The following is a 19,756-nucleotide window of genomic DNA, read 5'->3' on the forward strand; positions in this document are numbered from 1 at the left end:
TACGAAACCTAATTCCCATCTCTTAATGCGCCTTCAAAACTCAGATTCCCATGGGGCTTAGCTCCCTACAGAACGAATAACGAGCGACAAAGCAGCAACTGGAAGGAAAGAGAGAGTAAATCGCAGTTCGCCAAGATGACGCCCAACCCCGCGTAGGCAGCAATGCTCGTTCCGCAGGGCACACAAACAACGACTCCAGGATCTAAATTCGCACTGCCCTCTACGACAACCGCCTCTATCGTCGCAAGGGGCATGGGAGTTGGCCGATCCGGATGCGTACTAACGGTAATGCAATCCGGGAAGTTCGTTGCGGGGGTATCCGTTGAATTGGCCTTTGTCAATGGGACAATACACGACTTCACCTCGTCTTGCGGTACCACCCTTGAACCGCAGTGCCATAGTAAACAAGACATCAGTATAGCCTGTAGGCAGAGCGAATTGGTTATTTATTTCGTCACGAACTATGTTCGATCTGATTAAACCTTATGACGAAGTATGAAGATTGCTTGCGAGCTAGAGTTTACAGGTATTAGCGAAGTGCTTGTAAAGCCGAAATCAGGCACTCGCACAAAATCGCGACAGCCGTAAAACCTATGGCCTACGGTGGTGAAGTCAAATTGGTGTAAGTTCACCCCAAGCAGTGTGCCGATGATGTCGCCGAATACTAAGCCTCCTCGATTCATGGCGAGCAGGAAAGTGCGTACCGAACTCAGCGAAGGGGCGTCATACGCAATTGGCTTGACCATCAATCGTCCGGGTTTGAAATTAGAGCCCTCGTACTCCGAGTCGTAGTCGACATCCATACTTATACGCGCACCTAGGTACGGACCCACTTGACTGGAGAAGTTGACTTTCAAAACGGCGCGGTTTTTGGCATTCTCCCGATCCTGATTGCTCATGCCCGGGGCACTGATTTCTAAGAATTCAACATGGAGAGACCGGCATGGAGCCATCAGAATATTGATGGGGAGCAGCGAAGGAATATCGGTGACATGAGTGAGATCAGTGAGCACATAGCCGTCCGCCTCAGGAGGAGTGTGCTGTTGTGCCCATTGTGCAGCGGTCACGATCTCAGCCCGAGATCGGCGTATTAACAGAAGCGCGCGAACCGTATCTCGCAGTTCTTCCGGAAACATCCCTAGCACAGCTCGTAGTTTTGCACTCTGGACCGTGTCCTGCGGAAAATGTGCTAGCACCTGCGATATCTGCGCCGGCGAGAAATTGCGCATGTAACGGTATAAAGTTTCGGCTTGAAGGGTGTTGATATTCTCTTGTACCCAATTAAGAAATGGCTGGGAAGTGGCCTCATAGTATGGTGTCAGAGAGGCCATTGCGTGAGACGTTGCGTGAGGTAGATGAGTCTTCTGTACTGGCGTTTGGGTGTAAAAGAGGGCGATTGACCAACGGTGATTCGTGATAGGGGGGATTGAGTGGTGGGCACTGGAAGAGGCAGTGATTGACTGATGGAGAATTTAGAATGGGCGGCGATTGACTGATAGGGGATTGAATGACTGATGAGGATTGAATGACTGATGAGGATTGAAATAGGTAGTAATGAATCTGCTGGGAGAACTATATGGCAGCATGTCGAGCATTTAAATGCTCGAGGAATCTTGAGGGTCTGATCCGGTGGCCGCTTCCAGCGTTTAACCACGTATCAGCTGTCTATGTTCTCAAACATGTGTGAGGTTGAATGGGAACAGACTGCGGCGAGTGGTGGCAGCGCGCGATGGTAATGCGTGGCGTGCACCCAATATGATTTGTTGAGATTTCCTACGCCGCTAGAATATAAAACCCACTGCACAGGGTAAACGCGCGCTTGGGTCTAAAGGCCGTGGCTATTATGTTCCATTGTGCCATCACTAGCCTGCGCCATCGTGGGCACGTTTCAGCTCTTTTCCGAGGCTGAGGCCTGCACGTTGGGAGGTGGCGCGGATCCCAATACCCGCCGGGCAGCCCAGCTTCCATCTAGATTTAAGCGCCTAGCCTGCGCGTGGTGATGCGCGGTGTTGTGCCGCCCCCGTGGTGTTATGCTGCCCCCATGGTGTTGTGCTGCTCCGTGGTGCTGGGCCACCCAAAGCCTTCCAACCGCTTTTCTTCCCACCATTTCCTTTTCAATTTCCCTCCACCTTTGCAAACCTGCATCCATCATGTCGCAGCATCCTGACTTTGAGGAGCTTCATGTACTCCCACCCCCACCCGGCGTCCATATTCCCACCCGGGAGGAGCTGACTTGCCTCTGTACCGAAGATGTGATGGGCTTCTCGAAGCACGTTGCCTATCCCCCGCACGCACCCCAACTCTGGATCAAGTACGGCTGTTCAGTAGTGCAGAACGAGGTTCCTGCGCAGATGATGGCGTACTATGGCCTCCAACAGCTACAGTCGTATGTCCGGATTCCGAAAGTCTACTACACCTGCCGTTATATGAATGTGTCTTATATTGTTATAGAGTACATCCCCGGTAAGACAATGGGCCAATTGCTGAAGGAACGCCCCACTCAGAAGCAGGATATTTGCAACCTGGTTGCCTTTGGTCTCCAGGAGCTCCTGCGCATCCCTGTACCCCCAGCTGCCCGCCCGGCTGCAATTAATGGAGGGAGGATTTGGCATTGTCTTTTCGATGATCATCAGGCTCCAATGGAATACCGAAATGTCTCTGAGCTAGAGACGCATCTAAATGAGGTAACCTGGTCCCCAGCATTTGCCCTTTGCATATAACTAACGATGCGCTATAGTGGATCCGTATCACTAAACAGCCGACACCGGCCAAAAACCTCGCCTCTGAGCCTATGGTCTTCTGTTATGGCGATGTATGGCCTGAAAATTTCATCCTCGACCTGGACCAACGTCTTGTTACCATCATCGACTTCGCCGTCTCCAGCATCCTCCCATCCAGCTTTGCGAAGTATGCCCTCCGGTCAGGTGGAAACAAGATTGACGTGAGGTTGGACGAGCTGGTGAAGGTTCCCACTACCGACGGGGTTGATAATTTTGATGCGCTGTGTAGTGCTGCCGCCTGTATGGTCCAAGGACCGAGCTCATTCGCGATATGTGGTCGGCGAATTCTCGGTAGACCGACAGTACGGAGTCTTGCCCAGTAAGGGAGTTTAAACTATCACACGTAGTAAGGGCAAATTCTAGGCGAAACTTGAACCAAGTGTTTATAACATGTATTCTAAAAGATACATAAATGTTAGGGATTCTGCTTTGATCACCAACTCCGTTCAAATGCTGCTATTCCATTCTCCCGAAACACCAGAGCTCCTGAGTTGAACAGCGGGGGTCGGAGGGTTTGCACTTTGTACTTGCAGAAGACCGTGAAAGGGAAGATGCGTGTTTGGTTCCGTCGGATAATGTATAGGTGCTTGCAATAAAACTTGCTTGTGGTGGAACTTGGTTGCCTTGCCGTGCTTCGGTGGCGTCTTTCGATCACCCGCACCTGTCTCCTCGATCACTCTTTTTTGACCAGCGGTCCTTCCATCGTCAACAACACCAAAGTCTTTCATCCTTCACTTCTGCGTTACGCCAGACCGAAAGCGATATTCTTGCTTCGAAGATATGGGCGTAATCGCCCTCGTTCAAGGCTTCAGACTTGATATCGCTAAATTTGACAGATTTCTCGTCGCAGGTGGTCTTCCACCGAATGAGGGATTACAACCCTCCCCTTTCGAAGGGGCAGCTATTGCGGAGCTCTTTAAAACTAAAGGAGTTAATTGCGAAGTCCGAGTTTTCGTACCGCAGATGAAAGGAGTCAGCTGGTTAAAGTACGTCTTTATTTGCTGCGACTGGACCTATATACACAACACGAGAGAGATTAAGGGCTTGCTGTAAATGCCCCTGCCGGCCACTTTCAAAGCCATGCACCAGTCGCTTCAGGCTGAGTCGGGCATCTCAAGGTATATTATATTCTCCTCTAACAACCCTTGATTCCTCTAGTCGGCCTGTCAACACGTTTCCACCAAGTTTCGGAGCTATGTTGAAACGATCTTCTATATTAAATATATATGGCTCCACCATATATCTTCTAAGTTGCCACGTGAGGTTAGGCTGAATTTAATCCCAGGCGCAATAGGGCCCAATGATGGCCACCCGACTTGGAGCCTAATTTCGCTTTAGCTTATCTACTCTGCAGGTAATCACGTACTTAAGACGGCATGTTCCTAAGACGGCATTCTCTTAAGACGGCTATAGTCCTAAGACGGCTATAGTCTTAAAACAGTAACATCTTAAGACGAGGACGTTCTCCAGACACTCACGCTCTTAAGATAGGCCCGTCTTAAGACAGCTATATTCTTAAGATAGACATGCTTACAACACAGTAATGTCCTCGGGACAATCATGTTCTTAGGAAAGTTGTCTATGCTATTTGCCTTCAAATGCTTATAAGACTCGGTGAAAAAGATACAAATTAATGCGCAGTTCTGAACCACAGCTGCGACCCATAATCTGTACCCTTTGGGTCCTTTCACGCTTCTCGAATAACAACTTCAAATTGATGAGATTATCAAAGACGCTACACTGCCAAGGTTCGCTCCATTCACTATATTCTTCTACTAGAATCGACGTATCGGCTGGAATCGGGTGGCCAAGGTTGTGCCGGCCTGCTTGTAGTAAACGTGGTGTTACAAGTAGTTACTGTGACACCTAGAAAGGAGCCTAGACTTCTAAGGCTTATAATACTGTATAGGGCCTGAATTCGTGACCTAGAATAGATTAAGGCCCCTCGTTAAAACTTGCTAATTTCTAGTAGGTACATCTGAGACTGCGCCACAGCAGGCGAGCAAGGGTGAGTTGACTGGAGCTGAAGCTGAGCCGGACCTGAGCCGAACTCAGCCATAGCAGCGCAGGATCACGTGAACAGCCGGGGTTGGGCAGTGTGCACATTGGGGTGGTATAACGGCTTTATGGGATTCAAGAAATACATTCGTTCCGCACTTTGATATGCCGTTTTCGTGCGAACGTCCTCAAGTCACGTGTATCAAATACGGGGAAAACCGTCTCCGCCACGCACAGAGATTTTTCTCTCCCAAACACACAACTTTGCGCCAAAACCACCAAACTCGAAGCGGAGTCCCGAAAGCAGATCGCCCTGCAGCACTGCACGCAATGGGCTACCGCGCTACAGCGGCAGCGTCAGCAATGGGCGACAGCCCTCCCTTCGCGGCGGGGATACACATATACATAGGCCCAGCGGCTCTCGCGGATCTCTGCTGCGACATCCTCGGTTCTGGATGAACTAAGTTGCGGAGACGTTTGTGGGGCATTCCAGCACCACTGCAGCTCCCACAGCTCCTCTCCCGACTGCGCTCTCTACACCTACAACCCATTCTCTCAGGGACAAGCGAGATGCGTGCAGCTTCAGCCATTGTGTCGCCCTTGCGGCGCCTTGCCCCGACTGCTGTGAGACATACTCAGCGACGATGCTTCTCCAACTCGCAGAACATGCAGGCCGTATGGGGCTTCATAGGTCTTGGACGCATGGGTAACTATGCTCCGCGCTCACATGACGTCCATTCCCGCTCACATTGCTCAGGATATCCCATGGCGAAGAACCTGCGAGCGAAGCTACCGGCCACCGACACTCTCATCGTTCAAGACGTCAACCTTGATGCCACAAAGCAGTTCCTTGGTGAGCATTCTGAGGGTGTCATTGTCGCCGAAAACGTGCGGGAAGTCGCAGAAAAATCGGTACGTGTACACGTCTTTCACCCACTATCCCTCTCATATGATGAATACGTTCTATCAATGATCTAAGTTGGGGGCTACGTTCTGTGGCCCTTTTTTCTGATTCTAAACATACAAAGCCAATCCTCTGATTCCTCAATACTATCTCAATTATATCTGGTCACGTGTTCTATCATCCACTGACACTCGATAGGAATGTGTTATCACCGTTCTGCCAGAGCCACACCACGTAGCAGGCGTATACAAGTCGATGTTGCAACCACCAAGCCTACTGAAGGACGGAACCGCCAAGGAACGCCTCTTCATTGACTGCTCAACCATCGATCCAACGACCTCGCGTGAAGTTGCGAACGCAGCAACGCTATCTGGCCAAGGCAAATTCATCGATTCTCCCATGTCCGGCGGCGTTGTCGGCGCTCAAGCCGGTACTCTGACTTTCATGATTGGTGCAAGTGCGGATGTAGTGGACCGCGCCACGGAAGTGCTGTCGCTGATGGGTCGTCGCGTATTGCATTTGGGTGAACAGGGTGCTGGTCTTCACGGCAAGCTTGCCAACAACTACCTCCTAGCTCTCAACAACATCGCCACCGCAGAAGCCATGAACATGGGTATCCAATGGGGACTCGACCCCAAAGCTCTTGCTGGAATGATCAATATCAGTACTGGCAAATGCTGGCCGAGCGAGGTCAACAACCCAGTGCCAGGTGTAATTGAGGGTTCTCCCGCATCTCGAGGCTACGAGGGAGGATTCGGGGTGGCTCTTGCGAACAAGGATCTCAAGTTGGCCCTGAAGGCTGCGAAGGAGGCGAATATCAAAGTCGTTCTGGGCGATGCTGCCAAGCAGCTTTACGATGAGACCGAGGCAGACTCCAATTGCAAAGGCAAGGATTTCTCTGTCGTATATAGATTCCTGGGAGGCAAAGAATAGACGCATCATCCATCAATCATGAATTACACTTCTCAATTTCCGAGTCATCTAGCATTTCGGCCCTGTACCAAAGCTCAACTGTTAACGTTGTTCAATACACGTCCCCAAGACCCTGTGCTATAGGCATGATTCTGTGCGATTCAAGCATGGCTAAACCGCCCATCCAGCGCCCCAAAATAATACCCCAACGCATTCAAAGTCCCTCAGCGCCATAACGTGCCTACGAAACCGCAACTCCCATGATTACGCATCCCACCCACCACCATATCCCACACTGCTACCATAACACCGCCCCATCATCCCATCTACGGATTCTGCACCTTATGATCCCCCTGAATAACATCCTGATACGCCGGCGGCGGCCCCTGCGGCTGCGCACTCGAGCCCTCCCCCTCCCGCGCCTGGGGCGCCTGCGCCGGCGCCGTCGGCTGCGCAAAGCTATTCTCCGTCCCGCCCTGCTGGCCGGGGAACTGCCCCGCCGTCGGCTGCGAGCTCACAGTGCCGTACCCGCGCTGCTGGTGATGCTGCACCCTGCGTCCCCCAGCGCCCGCGCCGCCTTGCTGCACATAGTAGTAGGTCACCGTGCGGGCGCCGTTCTCGCCGCCGTCGGTGCCGTCGACGCGCGTGTACGAGTCGTATGGGTCCGGGTACTTGAGGATGATGTACCAGGCGTGCAGCAGGCCGGGGAGGAAGCCGAGGCAGCAGAGGGCGATGTTGATGAGGGAGTCGGCGCTGCAGATGCCGCGTTTGACCCAGACTAGGCGGGATATGTTAGTTCGGGGGGGTTACGGGGGTGCAGCGTGTGCGGTTGGAAAAGAGGTGGTGGCGTTGGGTGCCTGGAGGTTCATGCGGGGAGCTTTGGGGTACGTACCGCCGATGGGAGGGAAGAGGATGGAGAGCAGGCAGAGGAAACAGTCGGTGCCGCACATTGTGGAGGCGATTGTAGGCGTGACGGTTTTGGTGGAGGGGTTTGGGAGTGTTTGGAGGTGGATTGCGGGCGGCGACACAGCGATGTAGGTGAGGCTTTATGGTTCGCCGCGTCATGAGGCTGAGCAATTCGCGATCAGGTGCTGGGCCGCAGAGTTTTTCCGCTCCGGGGGAAGCCGACGGCCGCACTGGGAATGAGCGAAGGATGTGTATCTCGACTTCTATTTGGTTTTGTCTAGCTTAGTTAAATGTTCACATATGCTTTGAAAGGATCAAGTCAAGAGTTCGGAGACTCAGGAGACTAGTCGTTGCTTGCGCTGTGTATTCACGCGGTTCAAGTTGAGCGAGTTCACGCGAATGGAATAATCTATGGAATAGAGAATGAAGTAGTGGGTATGTGAATAATGTCGTTCAGTCAATTAACCAGCCCCAGCTTCTACCAGAAGTCACCGCATCCAAACAGACCCAAACTCCAAGCATCACCCCGGGAGCCCATGAAACAGTCGGGTTAAGACTCTACAAAGGTACCAGCCAACACAACGAACATAATATCCTGCACAATCTCCAATCTCAAAGACTCGACTCCATTTCGGTGATGTAAAGCTTGATGTGTGACTCCATCTTGAGATACTCGTCGTGCGCCGCATGGACTTCGTTCTCGATGTTCTCCTTCAAATCGGCCATCTATGAGACCGTAATTAGTATTTGTATATCAAATTTGATCCTGTGCGAAAATCTCGCTAGACTTACCTTCTTCTCAGTCTGCTCAATCCTGACCCGCCGCCTCTCCATCTCTTTGCCCTTCTCTCCCCTCTCTTCCGCTAGACGCTTGTGCACGCTCTTCAGCTCTTCCATGCGTGTCCTTGCCGTCTCTGCCTTTTCGTCGGCGTTGCGTCGCAGCTTGTCTGTTCGTGCATTCACATTGGACAGCTGCTTCTGCAGTAGCCGCTCTTGCCTCTCGACGTCCCGAACATTGTTGCTTCGATCGGATAGAGCATCTCGGTGTCTAGCAGCCTTGGTGAGTTCTTCCTCCTCCTTGCTCAGGTCTGTCTGGACGTCGGTGAGAAGGCGTGTACAGGCGTGGACGTCGGATATGACGACGCCAAATGAATCGGTAGAGGTCTGCAGAGCGCGGGCGCGACGGTCTAGTGAATCGATCTGGGTCTTATCTGCTGTCAGGCTGGCATTCAGGTCGCGAAGAGAGTCTTCCAGAACCGCCGGGCTCTGTTGAGTGTATGGGCGGAGCTTCGCAGCTTCTTGCTTCACGTTCATCGTGGCCTCTGTCTTCTCCTCTAGCACGCGCTTCAGGTTGTTTTGCTCTTCCTTGACACGCTCCAGTCGCTCCTGGACACGCTCCTGGGCCCTCTTGAGGTCCAAGAGACGTTGTTTGAGCTCGCTATTCCGCTTCTCCCTCTGTTGTACCGCTGTCTCGGTGCCTTTGCGGTTTCGCTGTAGGTCGGCAAGTTGGACCTCCCTAAGCTTGTTGTCCCTGTGTAGCGTCTCTATGCGGTTCTTCACGGTCTGCGCCTTATCCCAATGCTCATCGATCACGGCCGACTGTGACTCGCGGAAGCGAATGAAGTTGATGAGGTACGAAAAGATTTTGGCAAGACGCTCGCGCGTGGGCTTGTACAGGTCCTGGAAGGTGAAGTCGTGGATGCCGCACTACATTCGTTAGCCCGTCGTGCACAGCCCATAGATCCAACATTGACGTACCTCAGCCAACAATTTCCTCGTAGTAAGGAAGAACGCCATAAGATCGCGAGTGTCGGATGTGTAGATTCGTTCGGCATCTGGCCCACACATGTCCTCCGCGGCTGCTCGCATAGCTGGCGCGACCACCTCTCGCGTCACATTCATAATAACGTCGAGGAGCATCTCGAATATCTTCTGGATCTGCTGCGGATTCGGCTTGTGAAGATCGGCTAGAGTGAAGCTCATCCCAAACGACCCCGTAATATCATTGATACATCCCGCGATCTCCTTGTCAGGCTAGAAAACAGTTAGAACAATAGCCAGAAAACGAGCTGTTTACACCTACCAAAGTCATGAAAGCATCGCCTTCGTCAGGCTGGCGGCTGCGATTATTGTTACCGGAGCTGCGCGCAGTACTCATGCGTCCGTAATCCATTGTAAAATGTGTCTTTGGCGCAGGCGGCGAGGGCGGAAGTGGTGGTGTTTTGTCCAGGTAGGCTGCTCCGAACGTGAGGTTGTATTACCTTTGTAGTGTTGTGCCAAGAAGTAAACAAAGGCCTGTGCTTTCCTACTTTTAAACCCCACGTGACCCAAGCGCTACATCCACCACATAGCATCTTACGCAGTGTGAATAGATTTATTCGTAAACTTTGGATCAAGAAGACCTCAAAGTGTATTGTACCTGCTGATTAAACATCACCAAATACGGCCATTACTTAGGGCCGCTAAGCTGCTGGGCCTTAGAAACCACATATGAATCACAATCTCACAAAGCATTTGCACACAAAGATATTCCAACATTCTCCATTTCCTAATCTACACAGTGCGCCGGCACTATCCACTCGTGCTCTCGCCAGCCATCGTCTTGCCGCATAAGCGAGCCCCCATCAGAGACGATGGCGGCAACCCAGACACGTAGAAGGCGCACGCTCGAGAAAAGCGCATACGTCGACGCTCAAGGTAAGCGGCCGGCTTCCAAAAGCAATCTCCATTAGAAAGGCACAGTAGACGTCGGCAGAAAACAGGACAGGCCGGTCGCTGAATCCAGACGCCACGCTACCGAGTTTATGCAGGAAGACGGTCACCAAAAATCGCCCTTACATGCTGTTGATGACGACGGCGTTCCCTAAAGTGACTTCTACGTGCAAGCCAGATCATATCCCATGTCGTATACCGATCGAATGCACGTAGGCTGGGCCACACGCTACATCCCAAACATGTCTCCCGGTCTTGGGCGGGGAGCATTGGGGTCTCGATTGAATTGTTCGTACTCTGGGCGACGTGGACCCATCATCATGCGAGGATCGTCTCCCCGTGGCATGCCCATAGGACCAAAGCCCGGAGGCCCACCAAAATAGCCGCCAGGAGGACCGGGAGGTGGCATTTGTCCCGGAGGTTGGCCAGCAAACATGCCCCCAGGTCCGCCCATGCCTCGAGGCGGTACGATGCCAGGATGTCCAAGCGGAGTGTTACCGGCCGAGAAAGGCATGTTAGGCTGGTTGCCAACAGGTGGGCCACCGAATCCAGGCGGCTGCCGCATAGCAGTTGGCGGAAAGCCTGGAGGAGGTGCGACGTTGCGCTCGGAAGATGGTTGCGGCATGCCTGGTCCTTTCATCCACAGAGGAAGGTCAGAGACGGGCTGCTGGGGAATGCCCATATTGGTCGGTTGACGAGGCATGTTCTCCGTCGTATTGCGTCGCGTCAAGCCCGCAATCGAAGGATCGTCATAGATGCCGGGTGGCGGGCGTCCCATGGCCTTGCGCAATGGATCATTTGAAGGCATACCTTCGCGCATATTGGCGTCCCGCATGTTGGCATCGCGTATGTTGGCCTCACGGATGCTAGCTTCTCGCATATTGGCCTCGCGAATACTCGCTTCGCGCAAACTCGCATCCCTCATGTTGGCTTCTCGAATGCTTGCTTCTCGGAGATTGGCTTCGCGCCTGAGCATTTCGTTGTCCGAATACATACGGGGGTCGTCGTATATTCCAGGTGGTGGGCCACGACTCTTGGGCGCCCCTGGCCCTTGCAACGCATTATTGTCCATGAACGACAGGAAGTTGTCAGAGGGTTGTCGGGGGAGGTTATGTCCACTCATTTGCGGAGGCGTTCCACGAGACGGCTGCTGCATAAGCGTAAGCAAAAAGTCACGCTTGCTGTCTCGGAATGGCTCCTGAGCTACCTGAGCCTTGGCTAAGGCCTGCGAAATCAGGGTATCTTGACTTCTACCATTTCGAGCTGGCGGTGGGAACGGAAAGTCTTCAGCGGGACGACCTGATTCGGGTCGTGCAAAGCGATACTGATCAGGTCCAGATTCATTCTCCGGCGAATGTATACCAAACATGCCGGCCGGCGACCTAAGATCTGGACCAGACGGCTTGGGAGCAACTAGGTTTTCAGTATATTGTCGGTCCTCGCGACCCCGTGGCATCTGTTGGCGAATTTGTGTTAGCATGGCAGCACCGTCATCGCCTTGTGGATGCTGAAAGTCTAGTCGGACGGCCTGACGGGTGCCATTAGGGGGTGCCATCCCCCTCAGGTTTGGCTGGCCCGAGATGTTGGTGCCACCGAGCATCTGTAGAATCCGCTGAAATCCTTCCTTGTCCTCAGTATTCGTGCTGTGGTTTGCTGCCGGCGGCGGTGACGTAGGTGTCTCCAGAGGCGCCTGAAGCTTTCTAACTGAGTCCTCAGGCGGAGAAAACAGGCCCGCAAATCGGGAAGGTTTGGGCTTCGCCTTGGTCGTTTTCGCCAATGTAGCATTTTCTGCAGCATTGGAGTCTGCGCGCTTGTCTTCGCCCCACATACCGAACAGCTTCTCCGTCCCAACATCCATGGCGAATGGCGCGACTGACTTTTGCTGTGCTGCATGTGGGGTTGGAACCGGCACCGATACTGGATCCGGGGCACTCGGAGCTGGTTCTTGAATCGGCTCTTTCTTGTCTTGAGGCTTAGTCTTCTCTTTCTGCTCCTCCTTCCATCGCTGAAAATCTTCCTGGGTTCGAGCGGGTTTCTTCTCGGTGACAACAGTGTCCATCCACTCTGGGTCTTCCTCTATTCCTCCACGACCTCTAGTCCAATCTCGCTCACGGGGAGGGTCTCGATCGCGTTCCTTGTCCCTCTCTCGATCCCGCCAACCTTGTCCTCGTGTCCCTGTCTTGGCACCATCTCCTTCCTTGGTCGCAGAATCCTCACGTCCCCAAGGTTGTTCGAATCTACCCCTACCCAAGCCAGGTCGCCTCGTACCCGATTCACCGTTGTCCAGATCGCCATCTTTGTGGAACCTATCCCTATCCCCGTTACGGTGTGGACGCTCAATCTCGTCTTGTCCCAAGCTCTTGCGCGATTTCACATTTGTCCAGCCTTCACCTTCTTCGCGTCCCCCGCCTCGTCCGTTCCGAAAGCCGGCTTTGTCGCGACTACGGTCAGATTCGAAGCGGTCTTTGGACCACCTCTCACGCGGCCCAATGCGGTCCGCGAGTGAGCCCTCGGAATCGAATGCTGGGAGTCCACGCTTTTCTGTGCCGTCTAGGGGTTTCGCATTTCGAGATGCCGATGTGAAGGATAACTTTGGGGGGCCGAGGACTGTATCTTCAGGCTCTAAAGGCGCAGTTAGAACGATCGCATGAAGAAGCCAGCATGGGGAAAATTACGAGCACTTGGACGTCGTCCGAAATTGCCCATGCCCAAGGCGTTTAGGATAGGACGGTCAGCGCGAGCCTCGCCATTTGCAGGCTGTTCGCCATCTCGTAGCACTTGCGACCGTGGTCGTCTGTTGGCCTGGTCCGGCTGTGGTTCCATCCATTGTTCAATAGAGGGCAGGCCATCCGGCCTCTGAACCAGAGGAGAGTCGCGCAGGTGGTGTAGCTGCGCGGGCGTGTACCGGACGATGTCCCGAGCCATGCTACCGGATTGCGTCGTGGGGTGCAGAGGTGAGGTCGGCGGAGGAGGTGTGTTGCTAGTGTGATGGCGGAAGATTGTTTGTGTTAGAGGTGACAGAGGCTACGAGAACCTTCCAAGGAGGCTGCCTCGGGGGCAGTCCGCTTGGAAAGGGGCCGACAATAGGAGGAATGGTGCAGTATAAATTGCTCTGTACAGCGGCGAGGCCTTCGACGGGCGGCGGTGCAGGGAGTAGCAATTGCGCAGAATCAACCACCTAGACAGAGCGGAGGCGTTAGCAGCGACAGGTGAGGGTCCACGGCCCGCGCGTCGTCGCAGCAGGGGCTCAAAGCTCCGCTGCAAATATCGCGGCGTACCTGTGCGTTTGCCTGCCCTTAGAGGCTGGCGGAGGGGGTGATGGGCGAATGTGCGGCGACGCGCATGCGAGGAGCGAGCAGAGGTCGAGGTAGGCTGAGTGTGGTAGAATGAATGCAAGCGGGCTCTGGAGCAGCGATTGTACGAGTATGGATGCGTGTGTGTTGTGAGTTTGGCGGTGTTGTGAGTTTCCGTAGTCACTTCACACCAACATCATCGGGCACGGACCGCTTTGCCGAGCTGCAGGCAAGTCACGCGCATGGGCTGAGCATGCTGCGTCGACCTCTTGCTCGAGGCATCACTTCCGCGCCCTTCGCTTCCCCCAGAAGGGTGGGCAAGCACCTTTGTATCACTGAAGCCTGCAAGGCGCTTTCTTGAATCTAAACCGATCACATTGCTCGGAATACTAAACACTGTTGTAACTGTCCCTGTGCTGTTCATCCGGAGGTCCAGCTCCAGTCGCAAAAGCCGCTTGCTATGTTTGTACATGAGACTCCAAGAGTTTGAGCTCTCGCGAGTCCTCAGGAGCTCTTCTCTTCCTGCCCACGAGCGAGCTGCTCCACCGTGCCCTGAGCGCTCCCACTGCTCCATTCGTTCACCTTTTGTTGGTCCGAAGTCTCCCATACGCGCAATGCAAGCTGTCGCAGCATCGATTGGTGGCCGTCTTTGAGCGCCAGTTGTCCCTGTATCCAGCTCAGCACGCCTGAACGTGTGATCAATGTCGTGCTGCCTCCAACAGCTGCCGCGCGGAACAAAAGCCTTAGCATCTTCTCCTTCGTCCTGAACCCGCAACCAGGGGTCGAATAGAAGCCTAGAACACGTTCAAAGATGTTCTTCGCCCGGAAGATTTCCATGTCCTTCTTCACGTTAGCACCCGTTTTTTGAGAGGACATTGAGTGGAGATAGCCTACTTCGGCTGTGCGCAGTGCGTCTATAAAGAAGTCTAAGAGCCAATTGACTTCTCTGTAGTAGCCATCGTCTTCTTCTGGCTCACTTCGAAGAGTGTTCTCCGCAAAGTAAGACGGAATCTTCCCAACGACCCAGGATGGCCCCTTGTTGAGGAACTTGTTGACTTTCGGGAACATGTAGTGCGTCGGGTCAGCCAAAATGGTGAGAACGCGAAAGGCAAAGACCCCGGCCACATAAGAGAGAGGCGCGTGTGCCGCTCCTCTACTTGTTTCAACAACCTCGTGGAGGAGTAAATTCAGCTGGTCGAGATCCGGGTTCTTGGCGGCCTGGACAGCATTAGTCAAACAATCGAGTCCCAGCAATATTAATAATATGCTGCCATACCTCTATTCTAGCAATCAGCTGCTTTATGTTGATGACTGCCTGAAGCCGGATCCCTACGTGCTGCGAGCATAGGCAAAGTAGTAATTCTCCAACGTTTCCGTCTTCCAAGCTCTCCTCCAGATCCTTGCGCCGCCACCGGTCGAGGCCAGGGTGATTTTGGTCTTCTTCTGGGGGTAGCTCTAGGTCTACCGGTGCTGATTGGTCCGAGGTTGTGACAGTATCCAGCGACGTCACCCCGGCCTCGTCGGTGCTCTTCATTGGCCCTACTGAGAGAAACTCATCTGCCCAATCGTCATGCTCAACATGGAGAGAATTGTTGAAGGCTATCCGGCTGGCCTTATCCGAAGCTTTGCCCAAAGCGTCTACAGCAAGACGAATTAAGGTGTCGTCCTCGCCAATCTTCTTCAGAAGATAGACAAATTTGGATAGCCAATGCCCAATGACTGCCACATTGTCTTCAGCGGATTGAGCTTTAGACTTGTATGCCCATTGCTCTATCATTGTCAACAGAATGATACTAAAGGGGCCATGTGAAGTGGGAGATGCCTCCAGAGCTGCTAGGGTGTCGAAATCGTCTTGATACTTGATCGGCTTTTTGACGAAGCGGTTGCAGCAGTCATCGAGGAACTCTAGCTGTGCGCCCGAAGTAAAATCTGGGGAGGCCTGGAGACTCGCGATGAGTGCATCAAGAGAAGACGGCTGTGTCTCCAGCTGAAGAAATCCATGATCTCGAATAATTGCTGTAAGCAAGCTCTTGATCCCTTCATACGAGCCCTGATTGGCAGGGTCTGCGGTAAGCTTGAGCAGAGACATGAAAGGCGAGTAATCGAGAGATTCTAACGCAATTAGCCAAGCCCTCAGACGAAAAGGATACACGTACCAGGTTTCTGCCACCACCGCATGCTCGGCGAATGCCGTGAAATTTGAACGAGATGCTCTAATTCCAAAACGCGCAAGTGCTGTTCATCTGCTGACTCTTCTCCGCTGTCTGCACCAGCTAGTGCCTTGCATAGAGGCACCGAAACATCGAACTTTTCGCTTAAAGCGACCTGAGGTAGGACCTCGTAGTACAATTTTAGTAGTCGCGTGACAGCTTCTCGTTGCAAGACGTCGCTAGATGACGTCTTCCGAAATAGGGATATGACGACGCTCATCTGGGGACATCGTTGGCAGAAGACGGTAAGAAGTTGCTGAGACGCTTGATCCCATGATACGCCTGCTACCACTGAAGCACGTTTGAACTCTCCTAGGGTGTTCCCAAGCTTTTGGAATGCAACAATCAGAATCCGTAAGGCAAAGAATGAGACGAGAGAGGAGCTTTGATTCAAGCACCGCGAAAGCACCGCTTGCGAGAGTGGCCGAGGCAATAGACTTTCAATTGCGATTGAAACCGGCGGTGGCGAGTTTCCGTATTCAGACTTGCGACCTAAATACCTCGGAACAGGGAGTTGGATGGTGGAGTACATAAAAGCCGAATATCCAATCCAGGTCGAAGTGAGCTTCGGGTCAAAAGCAAAGGACGCTTTCTTGACAAAATAATCTGCTACTAGTTCTGGAGATGACTTGAAGATTGCAGTGACAAGCTCTTGCTCTAGAACGTTTGCGTAGGGTCGAAGTCCTTGAGCGAAATCTGCAAGTATAGTATTCCGTATTGGCACCTTCTTGCTAAATCGTTCTGTCGATTCTAGTCCTACGTCAATTACCGCTCCAGCCTTCTCACTGATAAACTCTTCGTAGTCATCCTTCTCGCTGCCAGGAGGGTACCAACCAAATGAAGGAAGCATAATGCCCATCTCAGGAGTAGTACAGGCAAGCAGTAAGAATTCGTGAGCTGCGACGTCCGGAAGCTTTTGCCCCTCTTGCAGAGATTCCACAGGTGGTTGCGACTTGTAGAGACTCGCAATGCTCGCGAGGTTTCGTTCAGTTAATACGTGCGCCTTACTTTTCCGTGATATTGACTTGTCCAGCAAAATATGACTCTTGATGACATCTAAAATCTCCACGGCTAATGCTGGGGGATCAGTCCACAGGTATTGGAACAACGCCCTCACGACATTCCCTTGCTTCAAGAGGTCGGTTTTAGCAGCTTCATCTTGGTGCTTGAAGTTTTGCAACAAATACCGCGCGGCATTTGTTCGGATAGCAGGCCGCCGAGCATCTGGGCTGCTATGCGGGTCGTCTTTCGCAAGACTGAGATTCCTTGCTAAAACTTTTGCATCAAGAACAAAGTCCCTTTTGAGAAACACCTGTCTAGCTAGTACACCGCCATCGAATGATATAACTTCCGTCAGTAGACGTAGGCTAGGTGCGATGATATGCTCCTTAGTGGAGATGGCGCTAAGACTTCGATTGAATAGTCTTGCCTGAGATGGGTGTAGCACAGTCTTGCACAGGCTCAATCCATATTTTTTCAGGTCCAAGTCCTTGTTTAGAACTCTCAAAAGAAGGGCGAGCACGGCTGTGATGCCTGAGAGCAATTGATCGAAATTGGTTTCTGAGGCGTAGGACCATCCTTGCATGAGCGCGGGCAGAAAGGTGGAATCATGGCCCGTAACTTCCTTCGGCTTGTTCAAGTCTAAGTATTCGCGGAGAATGGCTCGTTTGCGGGGCAGATCAGAATCATCGGTGGGGTATAGAATCGCATCGAGAAGGGTTTTGAGAGTGTATACGCCTACTCGGATTTAGTACAGAGGATAACTTCGATCACATCTAAGAGGTGCTGACCATTTCTAAGCTCGGCAGCGGTTTCTTGCGAGAATACTAGCAGCTTCTGAAGCTCTCGTCCCGATGCGACATCGACAGGTTGGGGTTTGGCATTGTGTTTGGCGGCGGGATCCTCGACTCTTTGGCGCTTCAGGTGGCGCTCGTCGGAGCCCGCTCGTACTTTGGCATCAGCCGCATTTCGCTTGCTCATAGTTAGGACATGGCCCGCAGCAATGCGCGCGTTGTTGGTGTTGATGTTGAAGCTCAAAATTTCATCGCGAAAAGTTTCCGCCCGGAGTCATCCCTGCTGCCAAGCCCTTTCTCTGCCTCACGGGGCTAGGTGGAAAAGCTCTCCAGGGCTGTCTCACCCACCTGCAGGCGTACATGGACCACAGCCACCAGCTGGAGGTCCACATGCAAAACGGATTCACCGCCAAATGCAAAATGGTAAGGCAGCCTTCAGCAGGTTGCACTGTGCCATCGTAAGATTCCATTGTAAGATGTCATCCTAAGATGCCATATAGTGGGAGCTTTGCGCCCGGAGTCGATTCTAAGACATACCACATTCATCTCCTGAATACTTCTTCTTACAAACATCGCTCCAAATGCGCGACGACTTGACTCAAACTCTTTATAATGACTTCCCCGCTCTATATACAGGCATGTGCTGGGGATTTGAAACCGGAAATGGCTGGTACCAAATCATCCGTTGTCTTTCAATCAGCATCAACAACATCATCGCCTCCGCGTCCCTAGATCCTAGCCAATTCACCGCGGTTCAAGTGAAGGAAAAGTTTGGATTGCTACGAGTCTACATATCCACCACGAACAACGCCATCCAAGACGCTATCTACCATGCAGTACAAGAAAGCTCTCGCACGTGCGAGATGTGTGGTGGGCCTGGGGTGCAGATCGCAAGAGGCGGTTGGATGCGCGTCAGCTGCGAGCCCTGCGAAGCGGAGAGAGTGAGGATCCGACGGAAGGACACACGGCGATACAACCGGCGCGACTCTGGCACCATGGAAGTTGAATGAGTGGTATGGCATAGACTGTGTTGATCGAGTCAGAAGTGTAGAGTTCCTTTGCAGCACCGGTGGTAGCGCCGTGTCCCTCATGTCATCTCGTATTCTCTTCTCCACGACAGTATACCCCATACTTCCGTACCATGTATACAGCGTTCAGCAGGCAGAGACTGCCTCATTGAGATTGGAAACGCTCTAATGAGCCTGGGCTTGTCTTGCAACATTTACTCAATTACTGTTCTATTGGATAAACCGCAACTCGAGTTCGATAGTGCTTGGTGGACTGCTGTGCATTCAGGCGTCGAAAATTTATAAGGCGAACATGATGGTATCGCCCATACTTAGCCAAATGAATCCCTCCCCCCTACCAAAGGTACGGAGTAGGTGAATTCAAGATGGCGAATTCTAGGCATGCAGACTCTCGCTTTCGACCTTCCGACCGCCAGACTATGAATCCTTCAAAATGTCATAGATATCGGAATGCCACTTGACATGCCACTCCAGGCCCGACGTTTCCAATCCGAACTCTCTAGGCCCACATATCACTACTCAAGAAGTTTTGATTTCGGTTCACCGGCCGACCTGCGGGTCTGTCTGTTCTTCCTCCGATAGTGGATCGCAGTCCTCGCGTCCTTAGTATCTCCGACATGCCGCTCGCAAGCCGGCAAGCATCGTGGATGAGCACTTTAAGTAGGGGACTACTAATCGTACACCCCCTAATTCCTAGACGTACACCCCCTTTTCACTCCATGTACACCCCCCCCCTCTTGGCGCTTCACCACCTTCTGATTGGCTCGGAGAGCCCGGAGCTTCCTCCGGGCATTCACCCTTACGTCTCTCTACACGTGATGCTATACGCGAGGCTGTACGTGATGCTATACACGAGGCCGTACGTGATGCTATACGCGAGGCCGTATGTGAGCTCGTACGTGAGGCTATACGTAAGCTCGTACGTGAGCTTGTACGTGAGTTTGTACGTGAACTTATACGTGAGCTTGTATGTGAGCTCGTACATAAGACTATATAAATCAGCATGGCTATACAGCCTCTCTGTTCTACAGCGCATTCTTTCCAATTCATGCAGCCGTATATACAGCTGTACGTGAGCTTGTACATAAGCTTGTATATAAGGCTATATATAAGGCTATACAAATCGGCATAATGTAATTGCTTGTGTTGTACATGGCCGCATTTGGAGAGAGCATTCGGAATTAATGAGCAAGTTAAGCGAGCGAATCGGAGGCTACGGA

At 52.5% G+C, this 19,756-nt stretch overlaps 8 protein-coding genes across 8 annotated transcripts; 3 read left to right on the forward strand and 5 right to left on the reverse strand.

Annotated features, from left to right (window-relative positions):
* Nucleotides 1-14: 14 nt before the first annotated feature.
* Nucleotides 15-1,583, reverse strand: BDZ99DRAFT_566212 (uncharacterized protein). Its single transcript, XM_033727558.1, has one exon. The coding sequence runs from the start codon at nt 1,329-1,331 to the stop codon at nt 477-479; it is 855 nt and encodes a 284-aa protein (XP_033583338.1). The 5' UTR covers nt 1,332-1,583; the 3' UTR covers nt 15-476.
* A 551-nt stretch (nt 1,584-2,134) lies between these two features.
* BDZ99DRAFT_566213 (uncharacterized protein) lies at nt 2,135-3,383 on the forward strand. Its single transcript, XM_033727559.1, has 2 exons — nt 2,135-2,684; nt 2,738-3,383. The coding sequence occupies exons 1-2, from the start codon at nt 2,151-2,153 to the stop codon at nt 3,101-3,103; spliced, it is 900 nt and encodes a 299-aa protein (XP_033583339.1). The 5' UTR covers nt 2,135-2,150; the 3' UTR covers nt 3,104-3,383.
* Nucleotides 3,384-5,041: 1,658 nt separating this feature from the next.
* On the forward strand, nt 5,042-6,691 carry BDZ99DRAFT_433563 (3-hydroxyisobutyrate dehydrogenase). Its single transcript, XM_033717403.1, has 3 exons — nt 5,042-5,484; nt 5,536-5,690; nt 5,881-6,691. Exons 1-3 carry the CDS (start codon nt 5,349-5,351, stop codon nt 6,613-6,615), a joined length of 1,026 nt encoding a protein of 341 aa, XP_033583340.1. The 5' UTR covers nt 5,042-5,348; the 3' UTR covers nt 6,616-6,691.
* Nucleotides 6,692-6,920: 229 nt separating this feature from the next.
* BDZ99DRAFT_375667 (uncharacterized protein) lies at nt 6,921-7,544 on the reverse strand (the record flags this gene model as incomplete). The annotated part of the gene is made up of 2 exons (XM_033714992.1): nt 6,921-7,372; nt 7,487-7,544. The coding sequence occupies 2 exons, from the start codon at nt 7,542-7,544 to the stop codon at nt 6,921-6,923; spliced, it is 510 nt and encodes a 169-aa protein (XP_033583341.1).
* Nucleotides 7,545-7,846: 302 nt separating this feature from the next.
* On the reverse strand, nt 7,847-9,712 carry BDZ99DRAFT_505822 (uncharacterized protein). Its single transcript, XM_033724130.1, has 4 exons — nt 9,584-9,712; nt 9,259-9,534; nt 8,293-9,207; nt 7,847-8,226 (listed from the first exon to the last, which is right to left on the reverse strand). The coding sequence occupies exons 1-4, from the start codon at nt 9,671-9,673 to the stop codon at nt 8,113-8,115; spliced, it is 1,395 nt and encodes a 464-aa protein (XP_033583342.1). The 5' UTR covers nt 9,674-9,712; the 3' UTR covers nt 7,847-8,112.
* Nucleotides 9,713-10,016: 304 nt separating this feature from the next.
* BDZ99DRAFT_494214 (uncharacterized protein) lies at nt 10,017-13,137 on the reverse strand (the record flags this gene model as incomplete). The annotated part of the gene is made up of 2 exons (XM_033723295.1): nt 10,017-12,834; nt 12,888-13,137. 2 exons carry the CDS (start codon nt 13,135-13,137, stop codon nt 10,442-10,444), a joined length of 2,643 nt encoding a protein of 880 aa, XP_033583343.1. The 3' UTR covers nt 10,017-10,441.
* A 717-nt stretch (nt 13,138-13,854) lies between these two features.
* On the reverse strand, nt 13,855-17,695 carry BDZ99DRAFT_505823 (uncharacterized protein; the record flags this gene model as incomplete). The annotated part of the gene is made up of 5 exons (XM_033724131.1): nt 13,855-14,345; nt 14,400-14,723; nt 14,782-15,617; nt 15,662-17,452; nt 17,506-17,695. The coding sequence occupies 5 exons, from the start codon at nt 17,693-17,695 to the stop codon at nt 14,010-14,012; spliced, it is 3,477 nt and encodes a 1,158-aa protein (XP_033583344.1). The 3' UTR covers nt 13,855-14,009.
* A 166-nt stretch (nt 17,696-17,861) lies between these two features.
* On the forward strand, nt 17,862-18,806 carry BDZ99DRAFT_566219 (uncharacterized protein). The gene has a single exon (XM_033727560.1). It carries the CDS (start codon nt 18,090-18,092, stop codon nt 18,516-18,518), a length of 429 nt encoding a protein of 142 aa, XP_033583345.1. The 5' UTR covers nt 17,862-18,089; the 3' UTR covers nt 18,519-18,806.
* The last annotated feature ends 950 nt before the right edge of the window (nt 18,807-19,756 follow it).

The sequence above is a fragment of the Mytilinidion resinicola genome (genome assembly GCF_010093595.1).
Source record: "Mytilinidion resinicola strain CBS 304.34 unplaced genomic scaffold BDZ99scaffold_2, whole genome shotgun sequence".
Lineage (NCBI taxonomy): Eukaryota > Fungi > Ascomycota > Dothideomycetes > Mytilinidiales > Mytilinidiaceae > Mytilinidion > Mytilinidion resinicola.

Bases quoted from the DNA above. Each gene is read 5' to 3' on its own strand.
- BDZ99DRAFT_566212 (XM_033727558.1), bottom strand. From the start codon at position 1,331: ATGGCCTCTCTGACACCATACTATGAGGCCACTTCCCAGCCATTTCTT.
- BDZ99DRAFT_566213 (XM_033727559.1), top strand. From the start codon at position 2,151: ATGTCGCAGCATCCTGACTTTGAGGAGCTTCATGTACTCCCACCCCCA. The intron at 2,685-2,737 runs GTAACCTGGTCC...GATGCGCTATAG, and splicing joins TAGAGACGCATCTAAATGAG to TGGATCCGTATCACTAAACA.
- BDZ99DRAFT_433563 (XM_033717403.1), top strand. From the start codon at position 5,349: ATGCGTGCAGCTTCAGCCATTGTGTCGCCCTTGCGGCGCCTTGCCCCG. The intron at 5,485-5,535 runs GTAACTATGCTC...CACATTGCTCAG, and splicing joins CATAGGTCTTGGACGCATGG to GATATCCCATGGCGAAGAAC. The intron at 5,691-5,880 runs GTACGTGTACAC...GACACTCGATAG, and splicing joins GGGAAGTCGCAGAAAAATCG to GAATGTGTTATCACCGTTCT.
- BDZ99DRAFT_505822 (XM_033724130.1), bottom strand. From the start codon at position 9,673: ATGGATTACGGACGCATGAGTACTGCGCGCAGCTCCGGTAACAATAAT. The intron at 9,535-9,583 runs GTAGGTGTAAAC...ACTGTTTTCTAG, and splicing joins GCGATGCTTTCATGACTTTG to CCTGACAAGGAGATCGCGGG. The intron at 9,208-9,258 runs GTACGTCAATGT...TAACGAATGTAG, and splicing joins CGAGGAAATTGTTGGCTGAG to TGCGGCATCCACGACTTCAC.
- BDZ99DRAFT_566219 (XM_033727560.1), top strand. From the start codon at position 18,090: ATGCGCGACGACTTGACTCAAACTCTTTATAATGACTTCCCCGCTCTA.